The sequence below is a fragment of the Arvicola amphibius genome, chromosome 2 (genome assembly GCF_903992535.2).
Source record: "Arvicola amphibius chromosome 2, mArvAmp1.2, whole genome shotgun sequence".
NCBI classification, from domain to species: domain Eukaryota; kingdom Metazoa; phylum Chordata; class Mammalia; order Rodentia; family Cricetidae; genus Arvicola; species Arvicola amphibius.
In genome coordinates this window covers 24149965-24168829 of record NC_052048.2, presented here as the reverse complement: position 1 = coordinate 24168829, position 18865 = coordinate 24149965, and the positions used below count along the sequence as shown (strand labels likewise).

Here is an 18865-nt window from a genome sequence, read left to right as displayed (position 1 = left end):
GCAGTCAGATATCCTGAGAAAGTAAAAGTATGTCTACTAAATTGTGTTTCTGCAACACTGCAGATTGAAGGAAGGTCTGATCCCCACCACGCACTGTGCATATCGATAGCCCCAGCTCTGAGGCATGCTGAGAGAGCGCTTCTGTTTGTGCCAGCCTGGGCGACAAAGACTTGGAGGTTACCTGAGCTGCATAACCAACAGGTTTCAACACCCTCGGAAAATGATGTCCTAATAGATGACTATTCACACAGACTTCCAAAAGGACGCTGGGTCCTAAGACGAGACTCAGGTGCCCAGATAAGGATGTCTGTCTGAAGAAGAGCTATCTGACAGGCTTCCTGACGACACTGAACAGTTTTTCTGCACCAAATAAGGTAAGGTGGTGCGAGGTGCCGTGAGCACTGAGAGATGCTGAGTGTGCAAGGCTCCACCCCACTTTTCCTGCTAAGCCGGACGTCCAGGGAGGGGCAGACACCCTCAGTCTCCAGATGCTCATCTCGTCCAGCCACTCCAGAGCCTTCCCGCCAAAGCCACATCCAATCAGAAAGCGCCAGCACTTCAAATTGCGCCCCATCCAATCATCAGTGGAGTGTGGTGCCTAGGCCCGCCCCTGAAACACTCTGGGCCAATAAGCCCCCAGATATTTGCATTTATATCCGTAACCGGCCTGGGCAGTTGAGTGCGGGCAAGAGGCAGTTGGGGACCAGTGCTGAGGAACGGCTGAGCAAGTCTGCAGACTGCAGGATGGTGAGAACAGGCCCGGGGCCGGGTGGCGGGGCTCAGGACCTCTGAGGGTGGGTCCCACGGGAGAGAGACCTGCCCTTCCCTTGGAGACCAGGCTCCCGCGAGGGTGAGTGGAGGCATGGCCGCCCCTGATGCCGCAGTTTCCTCCTGACTCCTCACCAAGCGAGTGCGAGCAAGCGAGATGCGCCCAGTTTTAGCTCGCAGTGAAGATTCAGGATGGTGGGATGCAGTCCATAGAGCCTTTGTTTGGAATTTTAACACAGTCTTATAGCCCGTGTTTGTCTCGTGTTGGTCCTGAGCTGTCTATCTGAAGACGCCCTTGAACTCGTGGAAGGCCCGCCCTCTGCCCCCTCTGCGTGAGGATCACGTGAGTTTGCCACTAGGTTCACCCAGTTTCCCAAAGAACTTTTATGTGGTTTGTGACTAGCGCTGTTTTTTATGTTCTATGCTTACATGGGATAGTTTGTTCACACAAGAAAGTAAATCTGAGATACGTGCTGTGGCATGCTGCATGCAATCCAAGCCCCAGGTGGGCTGAGGCAGGAAAACTGGATTTCAGGACTAGTCTGAGCAAATTTGAGGCCAGCACAGGCTACTACAAGAACTTGTCTTATGAAAAAAAAAAAAAAAAACTAGCCGGGCGATGGTGGCGCACGCCTTTAATCCCAGCACTCGGGAGGCAGAGGCAGCCGGATCTCTGTGAGTTCGAGACCAGCCTGGTCTACAGAGCTAGTTCCAGGACAGGCTCCAAAGCCACAGAAAAACCCTGGCTCGGAAAAAAAAAAAAAAAAAAAACAGAAAAAGAACAAAAAACTAAGAAGCTCTTTTAAGTTTTTTTCCTTTGTCTGATATCGTTGTGCATGTATGTCTGTGAGAGATGTGTGTTCCTGAATGCAGTTCCCCAGAGAGGCCACAAGGGAGCTAGACTCATAGGCAGTTGTGAGTCTGGTCAAACTCTGGTCTGGCATTAGGAGTGCCCTCTGGGGGCTAGGGATTCAGCTCCATGGTAGAGTGTTTGCCCAGCAAACACAAGGCCCTGAGTTGGGTCCTCAGTTCTCCTAAGCTAGCTACCAAGCATCTAGCATGTCTTGACCCTCTGGGAGATGACTCATATCTCTCTGATTCTGCCCTTCTCTTTTTTAGTTTGGCTTTCCTGCCTAGCCTTATTCTGCCTTGCTATTGGCCAAATCACCTTTTTTATTAACCAATGAGAGTAAAGCATGTTCACAGTGTACAGAAGGATCATCCCACTGCAGCCCGTCAATCATTAACAGAGAAAATGCCCGCAGACACAGTCACGTCACCTCTCCCCGGGTGACTCCAGTTTGTCAGGTGAACCAGGCTAACCAGCACAGTGTTTCACATGTGTCTTTTCAAATTAACCTTTGAAAATATAAGCCATCTACCTGCAGATTAAGGAGCAAGTAACATCTTACTATGCGCCTCAAAAAAAGTCCATCATGTGTTTCCTTGAAGAATCTCCATAATTTTTCTATTGATGAATTCTGTTTGTCTTTGAGACATTATAAGAAGCCTTTCTTTTTCGAGACAGGGCCTTCATAACTCTGGCAGACTCAAGCTCACAAATACATACCTGCTTTTGCCTCCCAAGTGCGAGGATTAAAGGCATACACCACTATGCTTAGCCACGAGTTTTTTTTTTTTTTTAAAGCAAAAATGGGGCTGGCAAGATGGCTCAGATAAGGGACTTTGTTGGCTTTATTTTTAATCACATTTATTTGCACAAATGTGTACATGGCAGCCAGTGAGCTCAGATGACATTTTCTGGGGCTGATTCTCTGCCTCCACTAAGCGGGTCCCAGAGATCAACACAGGTCATCAGGTAGGCAGGAGTCACAAACCCCATAAAAGTTCTTTGGGAAACTGGGTGAAGCTAGTGGCAAATTCCTGTGACCCCGACACGGAGGGGGCAGAGGGTGGGCCTTCCAGGAGTTCACGGGACCAACACGAGACCAACAGGAGCTATGAAGGCTCTTTGGGCTCAGTCACTTTTATTTTCCTCACTGATGTCAGAAAGGAAACAAAATCCCTCTCTGCAAACCAATCTGCCACCCTCTCTTGCGATTGTGGATGAAGTTTGAAAACAGACACTTGGCGCTACACAAAGTTACGTTGGTATTCCATGCAGTTTCAGTTGAACGAATGTCATGTTTCTGTTCTGGATTCCAGCGTGAGTGTATCTCTATCCACGTGGGGCAGGCAGGGGTCCAGATTGGCAATGCCTGCTGGGAACTGTACTGCCTTGAACATGGTATTCAGCCTGACGGTCAGATGCCAAGCGACAAGACCATCGGTGGCGGGGACGACTCCTTCAACACATTCTTCAGTGAGACCGGGGCTGGCAAGCATGTGCCCCGAGCAGTGTTTGTGGACCTGGAGCCCACTGTGGTCGGTAGGTGCCTGGGTCAGGGTGGAGGCTTTCCTGGGAGAGCGGGAGCATCTCAGGAAACCCACTGACATCTCTGCAGAGTAGACCCGATGTATAAATGTGTGCTTGAGACTGAAAGGGTCTGGTGTGGGTGGTTTGTGTGTACACAGACAATCCTCAGAAGATGCTCTCGACCTACACGCACAGTAGACTTGAATGTCGCTGTCCTAAAGACTCACGGTGTGAATGCTCTCTCTCCAGATGAAGTGCGCACTGGAACCTACAGGCAGCTCTTCCACCCAGAGCAGCTGATCACTGGGAAGGAAGATGCGGCCAATAATTATGCCAGAGGTCATTATACCATTGGCAAGGAGATTGTCGACCTGGTCCTGGACCGGATCCGAAAGCTGGTAAGAGGATTGCAGAGGAGGCTTCATGTGGTGCTTGTCCTGGCCCAGAGACTCGGCACACACTGCTGGTGGTGGTGTCCTCGTCCTAGTTAGGGTCACCGTTGCTATGGTAAAACACCATGAGCAGTGAATGCATCTTGGGAAAGAAAGGGTTGATGTGGCTCACATTGCCACATCACTGTGCATCAGAGGACGTCAGGACAGAAACCCAAACAGGACAGGACCTGGAGCAGAGGCCGTGGAGGGCGCTACTTACTGGCTTGCTCAGCCTTCTTTTTTACAACTCCCAGAACCACCAGCTCAGGGATGGCCCCGTCTACAACAGTCTGGGCCCAATCAAAAACAAATTAAGAAATGCCCAGAAGGTTTGTCTGCACCTGATCTTATGAAGGTTTATTTATTTATTTATTTATTTATTTATTTTGGTTTTTGGTTTTTGGTTTTTCGAGGCAGGGTTTCTCTGTGTAACAGTCCTAGCTGCCCTGGAACTAGTTCTTGTAAAACAGGGTGGCCTCAAACTCATAGAGCTCTGCCTGCTCTTGCCTCCCAAGTGCTGGAATGAAAGGCGTGCGCCACCACAGTCTGGCGAAGGTCTTTTATTAATTGAGGCTCCTTGTCACAGAGGACTTTACCTTGTATCAAGCTGACATAAAATTATCAAGCCCAGTCATTTTTGACAATTCTTAGGATCATGAGTTTACCAAAATCCCTTACTACAATGGCTGCTGCTGAGATGCAGCCATGGGTCATTAAGGTCAAAGTGCAGAGTGTGTGTTATACACAGTCTGGATTTGTCTCAGTTTGCAGAAGTGGAAGTGGTGAGTGTGGGGCTTGGAGGCTGGGGTGTGGCGCTGTAGGCACTGGCTTACGTACTCTGGCTTCCCACAGGCAGATCTGTGCACAGGACTGCAGGGCTTCCTCATCTTCCACAGCTTTGGAGGGGGCACAGGATCTGGGTTCGCATCTCTGCTCATGGAACGGCTCTCAGTGGACTATGGCAAGAAGTCCAAACTGGAATTCGCCATTTACCCAGCGCCCCAGGTTTCCACAGCCGTGGTGGAGCCCTACAACTCCATCCTGACCACACACACGACTCTGGAGCATTCTGACTGCGCTTTCATGGTGGATAACGAAGCCATCTATGACATCTGTCGGCGCAACCTGGATATTGAACGCCCCACATACACCAACCTGAACCGTCTGATCGGGCAGATCGTGTCCTCCATCACAGCCTCCCTGAGGTTTGACGGGGCTCTGAATGTGGATCTAACGGAATTCCAGACCAACCTGGTGCCATACCCTCGCATCCACTTCCCGCTGGCCACCTACGCCCCCGTCATCTCGGCTGAGAAGGCGTACCATGAGCAGCTGTCCGTGGCAGAGATCACCAATGCTTGCTTCGAGCCAGCCAATCAGATGGTCAAGTGTGACCCTCGCCACGGCAAATACATGGCCTGCTGCATGTTGTACAGGGGGGGACGTGGTCCCAAAAGATGTCAATGCGGCCATTGCTACCATCAAGACCAAGCGCACTATCCAGTTTGTGGATTGGTGTCCGACTGGATTTAAGGTAGGATTGGGTGCTGTGACAGTCATATCTGCCAGCAAGCAACAGCTCCTGTCTCAGGGCCATAGCTTTGGGAAGAATCCCCCTTCCCATGTCAGGTTCCAAAACAGCATGTATAGTAAGGAGTTAAATTGCTAAGTGACTTAATGCTTCCTAGTATCCAAATGATACTGGGAACTCTCTTCTTATAACCACCAAGTATCAAACCTTATTTCTTGTCTGTTTACTTGCTTGCTTGTGTTTGATTTGGGTTGTATGGTTGGTTTTCTGAAACAGGGGTTTCTCTTTGTAGCCCTGGCTGTCCTGAAACTCACTCTGTAGATCAGGCAGTTCTCAAACTCACAGAGATCTGCATCCCGAGGGCTGGGGTTAAAGGTGTGCACCACCACCTGGCCTCAGGCCTTACTCCTTAGACCCAATCCTCAAGCATCAGTGAGACACTAAGAAGACAAGGACTTCCAAGGGAGGGGCCTCTTACAGGGGCTGGGAATGCTGAGCCTCACCCAGGTTTCCCCTGCTGCACCTGTAGGTCTGCAGTAAAGAGCAGGCCTCTGCGGAGGCCTAAGTGAGGGGCGGCTGGCCCTATAGAGTCTGCCAACTTAGTCTCTGTGCCCTGCGTTCCTTTGTGTCATGGGTTTGGCACTGGTTTCTGGCACATTCTTTATAACCATGGCTGGGCCACACTAGTTTCTGTGTTTAGAAACAGTGTTTCAGGTGGACATTCATGGTGGCACAGGGCTCTAATCCCACCACCACAGTAAGTTCAACATCTGCCTTGGCCACAGAGTTTGTGGCCAGCTTGGGATTTTCAAATAATTTTTTGAGCCTTTAAATTATAAAAATATACCAAAATATTTTAAAGGAAGACTGAAATTTAACTTAAATTTTAAATAATAGTATTTAATAATATCTAAATACTATAAATTAAATAGTATTAAAATATTAACTGTGGAAATCTGAAAGCTGAATTCTCTGCCCCTGAAGCTTTTTGTTCCTATAAAACAGGAGGCAGTCTCTGCATATTCCAGATATATTCTGCCTCTAACACGAGTGATGTTGGGTGACAGGCCCGCAGAGAGCAGCAAAGAATCTGCGTTCCTAAGGTTTCTTATCCTTCAGCTCCAAGAGTTCTTGCTAGAGGCCACTGTTACACAGGGGTTTCCTATAGCAAATACAAGTGTTCCAGCTGGTTTCGTTTTAGCTAAGCACACAGTATACCGTGGGTAGGGTTCTCGTTCTTTGTCCTTGTTCCAGTTTGTCCATTAGTGGTTTAAGTAAGGACTTTAAGATCTTTGTACATGTTTGCTGTGTGTAGGAGATTATTCCCCAAAGTACGGCGTGAGTATTTGCAGCTTGACCTTGTGCCCACAGCTCCCGAGCTAGTGAAACTCTCGTATTTCTGAGGCTATTATAAACTCGACTGTGTGTTCTCCTTCTCTGGTAGGTGGGTATCAACTACCAGCCCCCCACCGTGGTGCCTGGGGGAGACCTGGCCAAGGTGCAGAGGGCCGTGTGCATGCTGAGCAACACCACTGCCATCGCAGAGGCCTGGGCCCGCCTGGACCACAAGTTTGACCTCATGTATGCCAAGCGGGCCTTCGTGCACTGGTACGTGGGAGAAGGCATGGAGGAAGGGGAGTTCTCAGAGGCCCGGGAGGACCTGGCAGCGCTGGAGAAGGATTACGAAGAGGTGGGCGTGGATTCCGTGGAGGCAGAGGCAGAAGAAGGGGAAGAATACTGAGTGTATGGGTCCGGCTGGCAGCTGTTCATTTATCTCTTCCCCACCATTGAAACTGAAGGGTTTATTTACTTAATAAAATTTCTGTATTGAGGCATTGCCTTCCCTGAGTGCTGTACTGTCTAACAAAATTCTAGATACCGGCCTTTCCCAAGTCAAATTCTCTGGGGAAAACATACCAGTTTTCCCTAAGAAATGGTAAACATGTCTGTCTGTCCAGTCTTAAATTCTAAGGGCATCAGGATAAGGTGTTTTTCCAGTGCTGCTCAAGCGGCTCAGAAATGGACCCTGTCTTGGGTGCTGGGGAAGGGTCCCTGGGCCTCAGGTGTGGGTCCTGGTGCTGTGGGGGCTCAGTGCCCGAGCTTCACTTCCACTGAATCATTAGCTCTCCTCCCCTGGTGTTGCATTGCTGTTGGAGGTAACCAGAACCACCCACCATCGCATGGTTGTATTGTACTCCGGTCACCTTCTGTCAAACCCTTGTTCCTGGTGTGGACTGAGTGTTGAGTGAGCCCTGGTCTGGTAGGTTCTTTTATGCAAGAACCAAGACTTTTCTTGGTGAAGGCTCTTTTTCAGCCAAGGGCTTCCCAGGATCATAACTGTGTAGAAGATTCTGGTACCGGCCCACATAGACCCACATAGACCCACATGCAGTGGCTCCATCCCAGTCAGCCAGTAGCTATGCTTGGATGCACAAATGAACCACACAGACGATGGCCTGGATCTTCCAGAACGACTGGTGCCTCCTCTGGGTCAAATGAAGCTTCCGTGAGGGCCCAGGTGGTCTCGGGCACAGCAGAAGACCAGTGTCTCCAGGTGGGGCTGAAGCTGAGCAAACGGCTTTTCCTTCTCCAGGCCTCAGTTTCTCCTTTCTCAAGCAGGTGGTGCCTACTTGAAGGAACTGCAGGACGTCTGCCTTCCCTCTTTACCAGCACGGGTTTGCGCCTCTGCAGACTTCCCAAGACATACAAGCCGAGGTGTCCTCTAAGCTGCCTTCCTGTCAGAGATCAGGACACGGGCATTTCTTCTAAGTACCTCTGCTCAGCACTTTGAGAATTTCCTTAACTAGGTGGGCACGCAACAGGAAGGCAGCGCTGTGTCCTGATGAGGAAGCCCTGGAGCACCTAGGGTGAGCACAGGTGCCCCAGGAGCCCAGGGTACTGATTCTGCTTTCCAGCTGTAAAGATCACTGCCTGTGTCACAAGAGGAAGCCTCTTAGCGAGGGGCAGGCAGGACATCCAGCCGCCAGTTCCCAAGTCAGCACTATGTAAGACTGGCTGCAGGCACAAAGCGGCCCAGATCTGAGGCAGGAGGAGGAGGAAGGGAGCATGGAAGGGGGCTGGGTGATCTGCCCAGCCTGGCATTAAACTCTGCTTCCTGCTTCTTCCATGTGCTGGGATTGCAGGCGTGAGCCACCCTGCGCGTTCTAAACCTGACTCTTCACCTGACACCTGTAATAAACACAAGCTTTGGACATGATGTGGGCTATGCTCTCGTCTTTTAAGTCCCCAGTTCTTCTGCGCATGCACACACACACACACACACACACACACACACACGCACGCACGTACATACATACACACAATGCTGTTTTCCACCTCTGGTTTTGCAGCTCCCAGCGAAGGCTCAGCTCTGTGCACCTCTCTGCTCATACTCAGATGTTCCACCTTTAGGCCCAACAGATTCACCTTCACACTCAGTGTTACCCAGCGTGAATGCAGATCTCTCTCTCCCCGCTCGGCAGGGGAGTTCGAGGGCCAGCTGTGCCAACTGCCCTCCCATTCAGTGTCCCCTGCTTTCCTTTCCATAACCCATAGTTCTGCATTGCTCCATGGAGCCATGCCCTTGGAGGTGAGAAAGGGGCTGCCCTAACCATGTTATCCAAAATGAGGAGCCCCCTGGCCCTTGGTTGTGCACCCCCTCTTTTCCTCTATCTCTCCATTACTTCTTTTATTTTTTTTGTTGTTTCAAAAGGCGTTATTTTTACTTGGTCCAAGACTTGAGAGGGGCTCCAGGGTGTTACAAAGCTGCCTGGTGGCTTCTTGAGAGGTTCGGTTGAAGGTCCTGAGGCCGGCTGGTGCGGAGCAGAGGTGGGAGCCCCTCGGAAGGAGAGGCCTCCTAGTCATGATTGAGAGTGAGCCGCTCAAAGAGTTACTCACCCAGAAGCCAACCTGCGGAGGTTGGTCAGGTGGTTGCCCATCTTCTTGATGACCTTCACCTCCTCATCCAGGAAGTGGTTTTCAAGGAAGTCACAGAGATGAGGATCTGTGCGAGCAGAGCCTAGGGAATGAAGATCTAAGAGGGCCTGGTTCAAGTTCTTCTCCAAGGCCAGGGTAGCTTCCATGGCCTCCTGGGTTTTACCCCACTCATCTTGAGATGGCTTCTGCACATCCTGAAAGAGTGCACGGCCTCCGGGATCGCTCTGCAACTTGAGGAGACCAGCGCCCTTGCGCTTCTCCTTGGCCAATGCGCGGAAGAAGTGGCCTACACCCTCCAGAGCCACGTCATCCCGGTCAAAATAGCCCAGCGAGAGGTAGGTGTAGGAGGCCCGCAGGTGCAGGTTGACCAGGCGGTTCTCGGCAGCCTCCACTTTGGTGGAATAATTCTGACAAATCTGGGAGGTCATGGCTGAGACGCAGTCTGGAGCTACCTGCAAAGAGACGGTGCTGGCCGGTCCTGGGAGCTGAAGGCGGCGAGGAGATGGTCCCGGAGGCTGCGACTGCAGATGAGGAGCGGTGGAAGCTAACACAGGGAGGCCCCGGGTCTGTTCCGTCCAAACACTGTTGAAGCAAGACACAGATCCGCGGGATCTCCGAAGGCTGCTCTCTCCATTACTTCTTTATGTAATGAAAATTGTTTTTAGTTTTTAGAACTAAATTTCAGTTAGATAATCTTTTAATTGGCTATCCTCAACCTGGTTCCTAAATTATAATTAATGGTGATAATTTTGATGACAAAAACAATATCGTGGGCCGAAGAGATAGCTCAGAGGTTAAGTGTGCTGACTGCTCTTTCAGAGGTCCTGAGTTCAATTCCCAGCAAGCACTTGGTGGCTCACAACCATCTGTAATGCGATCTGGAGCCCCCTTCTGGTGGCAGGCACACATGCAGGTAGAACACTACATAATCTTTAAACACATATCAAGGTTAATATGAGGTTTAGGTGAGAAAATTAACAGGGATACGTGTGGAGCCATGACTTGCAACTCGATTTCCATGGTGGATGCCGTGTAGTCCCTTGCATGTCCACTGTCCTCCACACAAAGGTTATTATAATCCCACATCATGAAAATTATTGAGACTACTTAGAGTCAGCTGTGGAGAAAAACAGCAATGAAATGTGGAATATTGGCTGAATATGTGTTACATTTGTTTATGTTGAGGAACATTATCTAATGATGCAAAGGTGTGTTGCATTCTTTTATGTTGAATTTGGTTAACCCTGTGAAGCTGTGTTACTTTGCCTGTCTATAACACCTGCTTGGTCTAATAAAGAGCTGAACAGCCAATAGGTAGGCAGGAGAGAGCAAAGGCAGAGCTGGCTGGTAGGCAGAGAAAATAAATAGGAGGAGAAATTTAGGAAGAAAGGTTTGGAGAGCAAGAAGAGGAAGAGAGGAGAACTTTGGGGGCCACCCAGCTGCACAGCAAGCCACGGAGTGAGAAGGCAAGAAAGGTATACAGAAAGATAAAGCCCAGAGGCAAAAGGTAAATGGGTAATGTAAGTAAGGAAAGGTGCTAGAAATAATCCAAGATAAGGCTGGGCATTCATAAGTAATAAGCCCCTGTGTGATTTATTTAGGATCTGGGTGGCAAAGACCAAAAGAGTAAAGAGTGCATAAAAAAATAAAATAAAGAACGACCAACTACAATGGAGTTCCAAAACAAATGAAAAATAATGATTGTCGGGCGGTGGTGGCGCACGCCTTTAATCCCAGCATTCGGGAGGCAGAGGCGGGCGGATCTCTGTGAGTTCAAGGCCAACCTGGGCTCCAGAGTGAGTGCCAGGAAGATACACAGAGAAACCCCATCTCAAAAGACCAAAAAAAAAATAAAAGTGAAAAAAAGAAGGAAAAAGTAAAGTCCTGATTTATGAACAGGGAGGCAGTCACTGTCTTAAGAAGAGGCTGAATGTAATTAGCGCAGAAATGGGGCCACCATGAGGAAGAGAGCCAGAACTAGAGTGTGCTTGTGGCTGATTATTTTTAATAGACTGTGAGTTGAGTATGCACGTATGGAGTAGAAAAGAGGATGGGTGGGGAGGGAGAACAGAAAAAAGCAAAGGACCAATGCAGAGAACAGTCCTGAAGGAAATCAGGTATAAAAGCAACACAGAAATGTCCACAGCTGTGGAATCAGACAGAAAAAGAACCAAGTCCTTGCCGAAGCAGGATCCTTCTGCGTGGTCAACTCAGCTCTTCTGGAGCCAGCAGCAGCTGGCCCGCAGTAGCTCCAGAGGGGTGCAGGGCTGCCCTTTGGGACCCTATAGCAGCTGCCTTTCCCTGTTAATACCCCAAATGGCAGTCTCTCCTGACAGGTAGGTGTTGAGACCCACATAGCTTAGCAATGAGATTCATGTGAGGATGAATCCCAATAACTATTTGTAGCGTGAGTTCTAATTGTTCTTAATAATAAAAACCCTGAGTCAGATATAGGGGTTAATGCTGAAAGATGAGAGGAGCAGAGCCACCAGCAACTGGAGTTCTCTACCTCTACCAGTGCTCAGACCAAAGGGGCGATCCTATCTCTACAAATCCTCAGACTGCATCTGAACTCCTGTCTCCTCCCTGCTTACATTCCTCTCGATGCCCAGCCGTATCATGTCTGTCTCCACCTCCCGAGTGCTGGGATTAAAGGTATGTGATCCCAGCTGCTGGGATCACCTTTGTGTGTGCTCTGTTTCTCTTTTAGACAGATTCGATCTCATGTAGCCTAAGGTGGCCTTGGACTCTCAGAGATCCATCTTCCTCTGTCTCCCGTGTGCTGGGATTCAAGGTGTGTGCCACCACTGCCTGGCCTCTATGGCCAACCAGTGGCTTAGCTCTGCACTCTGACCTTCAGGCAAGCTTTATTTGTTAGATCACAAACAAAACATCATGACAACTATTTTCATAGTTTAGGAAATGTTACGTTCCAGGAGCCCGACTGTCTTAAGTCTAAGGTAAGAATGATGTGTCTACATTGTGGAATAGACATTCTCGATGAGATTAGTTAATGGTGATAAGGGTGCAGGAGCCGCTCTCTTGGGTGTTAGAATAATGTAACTGCTTGCTATTGAGTTGTTTCATTTGCATAAAACTTTAGAAACTACTAGAGCACATTTAACATATACTAAGCGTGCAGAAATTCAAACTATCATCATTCACGCTGTTGAAGAGGGTCCCAGATTCTGGGCATGGCTTGAACCACCAGAATTGTGACATTCCATGAATTCTTCTAGGCTTCTGTTCTCAGATGCCATGTTAGTTAATTTTCAGTTAATAACAGGTGCGAGAGAGCAGCCGTGTGGAAGGAGACAGCCTGCTGGCCTTGCTGGAATTCTGTCTCCTCCGGGTCCAGGCAAAGGGAGGCTCTAAGGGAGAGAAGCCCCTGGCTCGTGGTTTATTGTGCTTATCAGGAGCTGCAGGCTTCTCACCTCACTGGCTCTTTTAGAACACAGTGTTGAAGACAGCTGCAGTCTGCCTGAGTCTCCGCTCCTGGGTATTCGGAAGGCTGAGTCTGCTGTGCACTTTCTGTAATCGCTGGGTCAACTTGACTTTGACCTGCAGTGTCTAGGCTGGCAATTTCAACAGTTTTCCATGCTTCAAACATGGTTTTAAAGCCACTTTCTTGAGATTTAATGCCCTACTCTATAATTTACCTCTTTTAATGTGTGCTTCTGGGCTCAAATCTGTGCTCCTCCTCTGGCCTCCTGAGTAGCTGGGGCCACAGCTGTGCCTCCAACCGCACTTGTAATTTATTTAATAAAGGAGCATTCGGTTTGGCTCACAGTTTGAGGGTATAGTCTGTCTTAATGAGAAAGCTTTGTATGTATTTATGTGTGTGTGTGTGTGTGTGTGTGTATGTTTTGTGAGGCAGGGTCCCATGTGTCCAGGCTGGCCTTGGAGTTGTTATGCAGCTCAGGGTAGCCTAAAACTTTTGATCCTTTTAACCTCTCCCTCCCAGTTGCTAGTAATATAAAGCTGTATAGCCAGGCCCAGTTTCTGTAGTTCTGGGGATCAAACCCAGTGCGTCCTTCACGGCAGGCAAGCACTTTACTGTCTGACCTATGTTCTGGGTCAGTAGGCAGACATATTCCCATGTGTGCTAGCTAGCTTTAACTGTCAACTTAGCACAGCCTAGAGTGACCTGAGAAGGGAATGTCAATCTAGGGATTGCCCAGATCAGATCTGCCTGTGACCATATCTGTGGGGGATTATCTGGGTTTTTTTTTTAAAATAATTTTAATTAAACTTTAAAATTTATCTTACACACCTGCTACAGTTTTCCCTCCCTCCTCTCCTCATGTTCCCTCCCCCTACCTCCTTCATACCCACCCATCTACTCCTCCATCTCCCTTCAGAAAGGGTAAAGCATCCCATGGGAGCCAACAAAGCACAGCATATCAAGTTGAGGCAGGACCAAGTTCCTGCATCAAGGCTGACCTAGGCATCTCACCATAGGGAATGGGTTCCAAAAAGCTATCTCATGCACCAAGGACAGGTCCTGGTCCCACTGCTAGGGGTCCCCTGGGGGACTGTCTTGATGGATGACTGATGTAGAAGGGCCCCACCCACTATGGGCGGCACTGTTTTCCTGGACATATGGGTCCTGGACTGCATAAGGAAATCTAGCTGAGCAAAGTATGAGCAAGCCCAATGAGGAATGTTCCTTCCTGGTCTCTGCTTCAAGTTCCTGCTTGGGTTCCTGCCCTGACGTTCCTCGGCAATGGACTGTGACCCAGAAGTGTCAGCCCAATAAATCATTTCCTCCTATTAGTTGTTTTTGGTCGAGGTGTTTGTCACAGCGATAGGAGGAACCCGTGCTTCTCTGGTTATTTCTGTAGACAGACGAGTCCATCGCCTTAGCAGTTTTCTGGCTAGTGAATAATGAGAAGTTACCTTCCAAAAATGAGGTTACATTTTGCCTTTTGAAAGCAGAGTCTGGGATTGCCAGTTGCAAGTCTTCTGAATACCGTTGCAGTCCCTGTTTCCGGGGCCAGAATGTTTCAGCCCAGGGATGCCAGCTCCCAGGCTGCACCCAGGGTTGCAGTAAGGAAACCTTCAAAGTAGCGAGGGTTCTCTATCTAAGGATCTTTAGGAAAAGGGTCCCATGTTCTGAAGGTAACTTTCTTTATTACTGCATCTTGAAAATTCACTCTCTGAAGACTAGACTTTTACTATCTGAGGGTAACGAAGAAACACACGCTTTCCAATGGTAACCTAAAAAAAAAAAAAGGAACAAGCACACGCTTTCCCAATGCTAACCTTCTCTTTTCCTTCAACTTAAATAATCTATTTCTTGGTCACATCTCTCTCCACAGTTACATTCTCCACTTTACATTCATATCTCTCCACACAGCCATGTGCTTCTTCGTCACACGCGTCTCTCCTACACACGCGCCTCTCTCTATACTGTTGCATCTCTGTATCTCTACCCACTCAGCTGCGTCTCTCCGCACTTCCCTCTCAGTTCTCCTCACATCCCTCACACTTCTCCCTCTGCACATTCCTTCAGCACACACGTGCACACACACATGCACACACGCACACACTTGTACACACGTGCACACGACACACACATAATCTCATCTCCCCTACTTCCTCACACTTCTCCCTCTGCACATTCCTTCAGCGCACACACGTGCGCACACACATGCACACACGCACACACGTACACACATGCACACAACACAAACACACACATAATCTCTCTCATCTCCCCTACTTCTCCCTCACACTTCTCTGCACATTCCTTTCAGCACACACACACACACACACACACACACTTCTCTCACATTTTCTCCGAATTTCTCCTACATCTCTCCTGCTTCTCCTCACAGCCAAAGCCTCTGGACAGCTATGAACCACACTTGAGTGAACAACGAGAAACAGAGCCAAACCGATCACATTTTTTCTCAGGCTAAGGAGGTCGCCCTGACCGGCTGGTGAGTAAAGTAAGCAGTCAGGGTTCCCAGACAGAAAGTGCCATTGACATTCAGGACTGAAACAGCTGGCTGAGCCTTGAGGTCGGGGAATAGGTGCAGAAAGTCCATTGCTGAGCAAGCTATGTCTACTAAAGTTGCTGCGTGTTTTGACCTTGGATCAACAATAGACACCTGGGAAACTCATGTATTTGTCTATAGGGACAACCAGATATTCGTCTCCAGGGGCAGCCAGGTTGTTTTGAAGTATAAAATCAACTGTCTTAGTGACTGAGAATACTATTACTTTCTTATGTCAGTCTGAGTAATAAAAGATATCCTAGTATTATTTCTATTCATCACAATCATAAAACTTAAGCAGAAATAATCTTCCTGACTATCCACAGTTGTATGTGTGCTCAGTTGATGGAATAGTTTCACAAGATAAACACACAAGCAGTGGGAATAATACCCAGAACCGTTAGTGGCACATGAGAAAAAGTACAGAGACAAACAGTTATCTACAGCCAGTGACCCCACGGCCTTCCCAGGTGGGGTTCCCATCAGAGGGTCACTCATCTGGTAGGTCTGCCTGTGGAACACTAGTTGTTACCTGCTGTATACTCCCATGGCCTCTGGCACAAGTCTCTTTGTATTTTGTCTACCAAGGTCACCACAAAGTGTCCACAAAGGCACCCCTCTAGAGATACTGCTGGCTCCAGAAGTGCCAGGTTGATTTTTGCACCAGAGGGATCCTGGTTCTGCAAGGCCTTGTGTTTTTGAAAGGACTTTGTGTTGGGGGTCCTTGAAAGTGTCATGGCTGACAGTGAAATGATCTTCAGAGAGGTAGGACTGAAGTCGGTTCAGGAGCACTTTAGTTAACCGGGCTGATTCAAACTTCTGGAGTCTGGGTCCAAGTGGTTTAGTTTTTACATACAATGAGGAAAGTTTCCTCATTGATATGGGATTCCCCTCTGTATGCTATGAGTATGTTTTATTACCATTGGTTATTTAAAAAGTTGTTTTGGCCAATGACTTAGTAAAGTCAGGCAGGAAATCTGAACAGAGATATAGAAAGTAGGTAGAGGAGAAACGCCATATAGCTACCGAAGGAGACAGATGCCAGACTCTTACCAGTAAGACACAACCTTGTGCCGATACACAGATCAATAGAAATGGGTTAATTTAAGATGTGAGAGCTAGCTAGGAATACGCTAGAGTTATTGGCCAAACACTGTTGTAATTAATATAGTTTCTGTGTGATTATTCCGGTTGTGGGTGCCTGGGGATGAATGATCAGTCTCCTTCTACAGCTCATGACAATCATCACAATAAGGCTTGAGGCATGACTGAATTGAGACTCCTTTGCAAAGTACATGTGACATCTTCCACAAGAATGGGTTCTGATAACTAAAAAACAATCCTCAGGATAAGAGCTTAGAAAGGAAGGGTTTGTGTTAAAGATTTATTTACGTATAGGAGTGCTCTATCTGTGTGATACTTTATGCCAGAAGAGGGCATCAGATCCCACTATGGATGGTTGTGAGCCACCACGTGGTTGGTGGAATTAAACCAGAGACCTCTGGAAGAGCAGTCAGTGCCATCTCTTCAGTGGGAGGAAGGGTTTGTTATAAGCATAAGCATGGGTTATATTGACTGCGAAGAAGCCTGGGGGATTTGGGCAAAGCCTGGCTCCGTAGAACAGCAAAAGATCAGCAGGTTACTAACCAGCATCCATTGCAGCCTTCCCCGTGAACAGGTGTCAATTCCTTCCATTGAAGAATAAAGCCCGTGTGCTTTACATTCTGGTTTCTCCAGCGCTTATCTGTGACCGTGGGGACCTCGTGCCCTCCCGTGACTTTGTTCCTTTTCTTATCTGATTGCACAGCCGTGGGCATTTCGGTGCTATTTCATACCCAGTTTCCTTCAGGAGTGCTCTCTACATGGTCTCCCCCATGCGCCCTCTACTCCACTCAGTGTGGGCATACTCAATTCCCCACACTCTAGAAACATAAATCAGCCCACTGCACACGCTCACTTCTGCCTCTCTTCCTTATGATGGCCCCATTTGTGTTCTCATTACTGTTCTCATCCAGGTTCACAGTGAAGGAGAGAGAATAAGTGGGGCAGAGAGAGGAAGCGCGCAGTCTGGAAAAGACTGCGAGCTTAACGTGACAGACAGTCAGATTTGAAAGCAGTTGTGATTGTTAAAGAGGTCGCTCCCATTGAAGAGAAACCTGGGGCTCTGTCCCAGGACCCTGGAAACACAAACAGTCCGCTGGAGCAAGTCCCGTCCCGTGTCCCCCCCCCCCCCCCCCCCCCCCCCCCCCCCGCCGCCGTTATGTGAAAATGCAATTTAAATTGAAATGAGAGCCTGAACTGAAAAGGCCGCTTAAAGAGCTTCCGCCTCTGACAGCAGCTCCCAGGCAAGTGTTTCTCTAGAGCCGCAGTTCTCAACTTGTGCGTCCTGACCCCTTTGGGGGTTTCATATCAAATATCCTTCATATCAGATATTTACACTATGATTCATAATAGCAACAAAATTGTAGTTACAAAGTAGCAATAAAATAATTTATCGTTGGGGGATCATCACAACGAAAGGAACTGTACTAAAGGGTCACAGCATTAGGAAGGTGGAGACCAATGACCCGGAGTCACTACGCAGAAGCTGATGCAACTGTGGTACAAGGGAGCCAGACTTCAGACTAAAGCAAGACTGAAACCCAGCAGGCAGACATCGTACTGATTCCTGTAGCTCCATGTCTCGCTTCTGGGGTTCCTGATGGGATTATCTAGGTTTCACAAGGCTTGGGGTAGCCCTGTCCATTCAACTCTGCTACCCACAGCATACATAGCCTCTTCCTTGGGCCAGCTTCATTCATTGCTTTCTTGAATGGATATCCCATGTTCTTCAAATAACTAACATACTGGTGTTTCCAGAAGCTTCTCCTTCATAGACTCATGCAGTAGCTCCTCATGGCCCTCTCTAGAGGGATTCCAGCCCTGTCTGCCCTATTGCCCTGCCTCAGTGCCTCTCTGGAATTGTGGTGTGACTTCATGACCCCCTCAAGCATGCATCCTAACCAGTACCATGTGGCTGACACTCCCAGGTTCAGCCAGGTCCGGAAGGAGCCTGCCCACTTGGGTCTAAGGCTATTGTAATCTTCTCTTGGGTAAGTCACAGGTCTAAAAGGTAGTTGTTCTTCAGCAGGGAGCCCCTTCAACTCATTCTTAGTTCGGATTTTCTACTTACAAATAAATTTGCATCTTCACAAGTTGGAGTTGTCAGTGGGTTGGACCCTTGCTGTCAGGGCCCCTCCCTCATTGTCCCAGGTAACTGGAGTGGTGAGACCCACCTTACCTGCGAATATCCTGGAGTCCTGGACTGCAGAAAAAAAAAAAAGAGCAAGTCTGCCAGGTCATGGCATTCATCACTTCGCTTCCCGACTGGAGGCATTGGTCAGCTTTGTCACCTTCGTGCCTGCATGCCTTTCCTGCCATCATGGCCTGTATCCCCTGACCCTAAGCCTGAAGGAAATCTCTCTTCCTCTAGGCTGCTTATTATCGGAAGTCTTTAACATAGCAATGAGAAAAGTGACAAGTACAAGCAGTGATACAACACCATAGGACAGGTTGGGGGACCAAGAAGACCCAAGTTTTGTAGAAAACTGTAGTCGTCAAAATGGTAGCTTAGTGGTGGTAAGGGAACACAGAACCCGGGAGCGGACTCCCTGAAACACGATTTAACCAAGGAGCAACAGCAGCATGACAGAGAGAAGACAGTCTTCCAACTGTTAGAGCTGCTGGGCACTCACTCACAAGGACTGACTCTCAACAAAAACCTCACAGGGGCACGCTAATAAACATTCCAATGCATAGTGTAAAACTGAAGGACAAC

General features: G+C 48.6%; 2 protein-coding genes across 2 annotated transcripts; one reads left to right on the top strand and one right to left on the bottom strand.

Annotated features, from left to right (window-relative positions):
• The first annotated feature begins 2040 nt into the window (after window positions 1-2040).
• Window positions 2041-6851, top strand: LOC119806404 (tubulin alpha-3 chain-like). Its single transcript, XM_038318141.1, is given in 6 exon segments — window positions 2041-2058; window positions 2935-3157; window positions 3395-3543; window positions 4432-5016; window positions 5018-5113; window positions 6555-6851. Coding segments are annotated over 5 exon segments (1248 nt in total). The 5' UTR covers window positions 2041-2058; window positions 2935-3036.
• Window positions 6852-9003: 2152 nt separating this feature from the next.
• LOC119808281 (ferritin light chain 1-like) lies at window positions 9004-9474 on the bottom strand. Its single transcript, XM_038320713.1, has one exon. The coding sequence runs from the start codon at window positions 9472-9474 to the stop codon at window positions 9004-9006; it is 471 nt and encodes a 156-aa protein (XP_038176641.1).
• Window positions 9475-18865: the final 9391 nt, after the last annotated feature.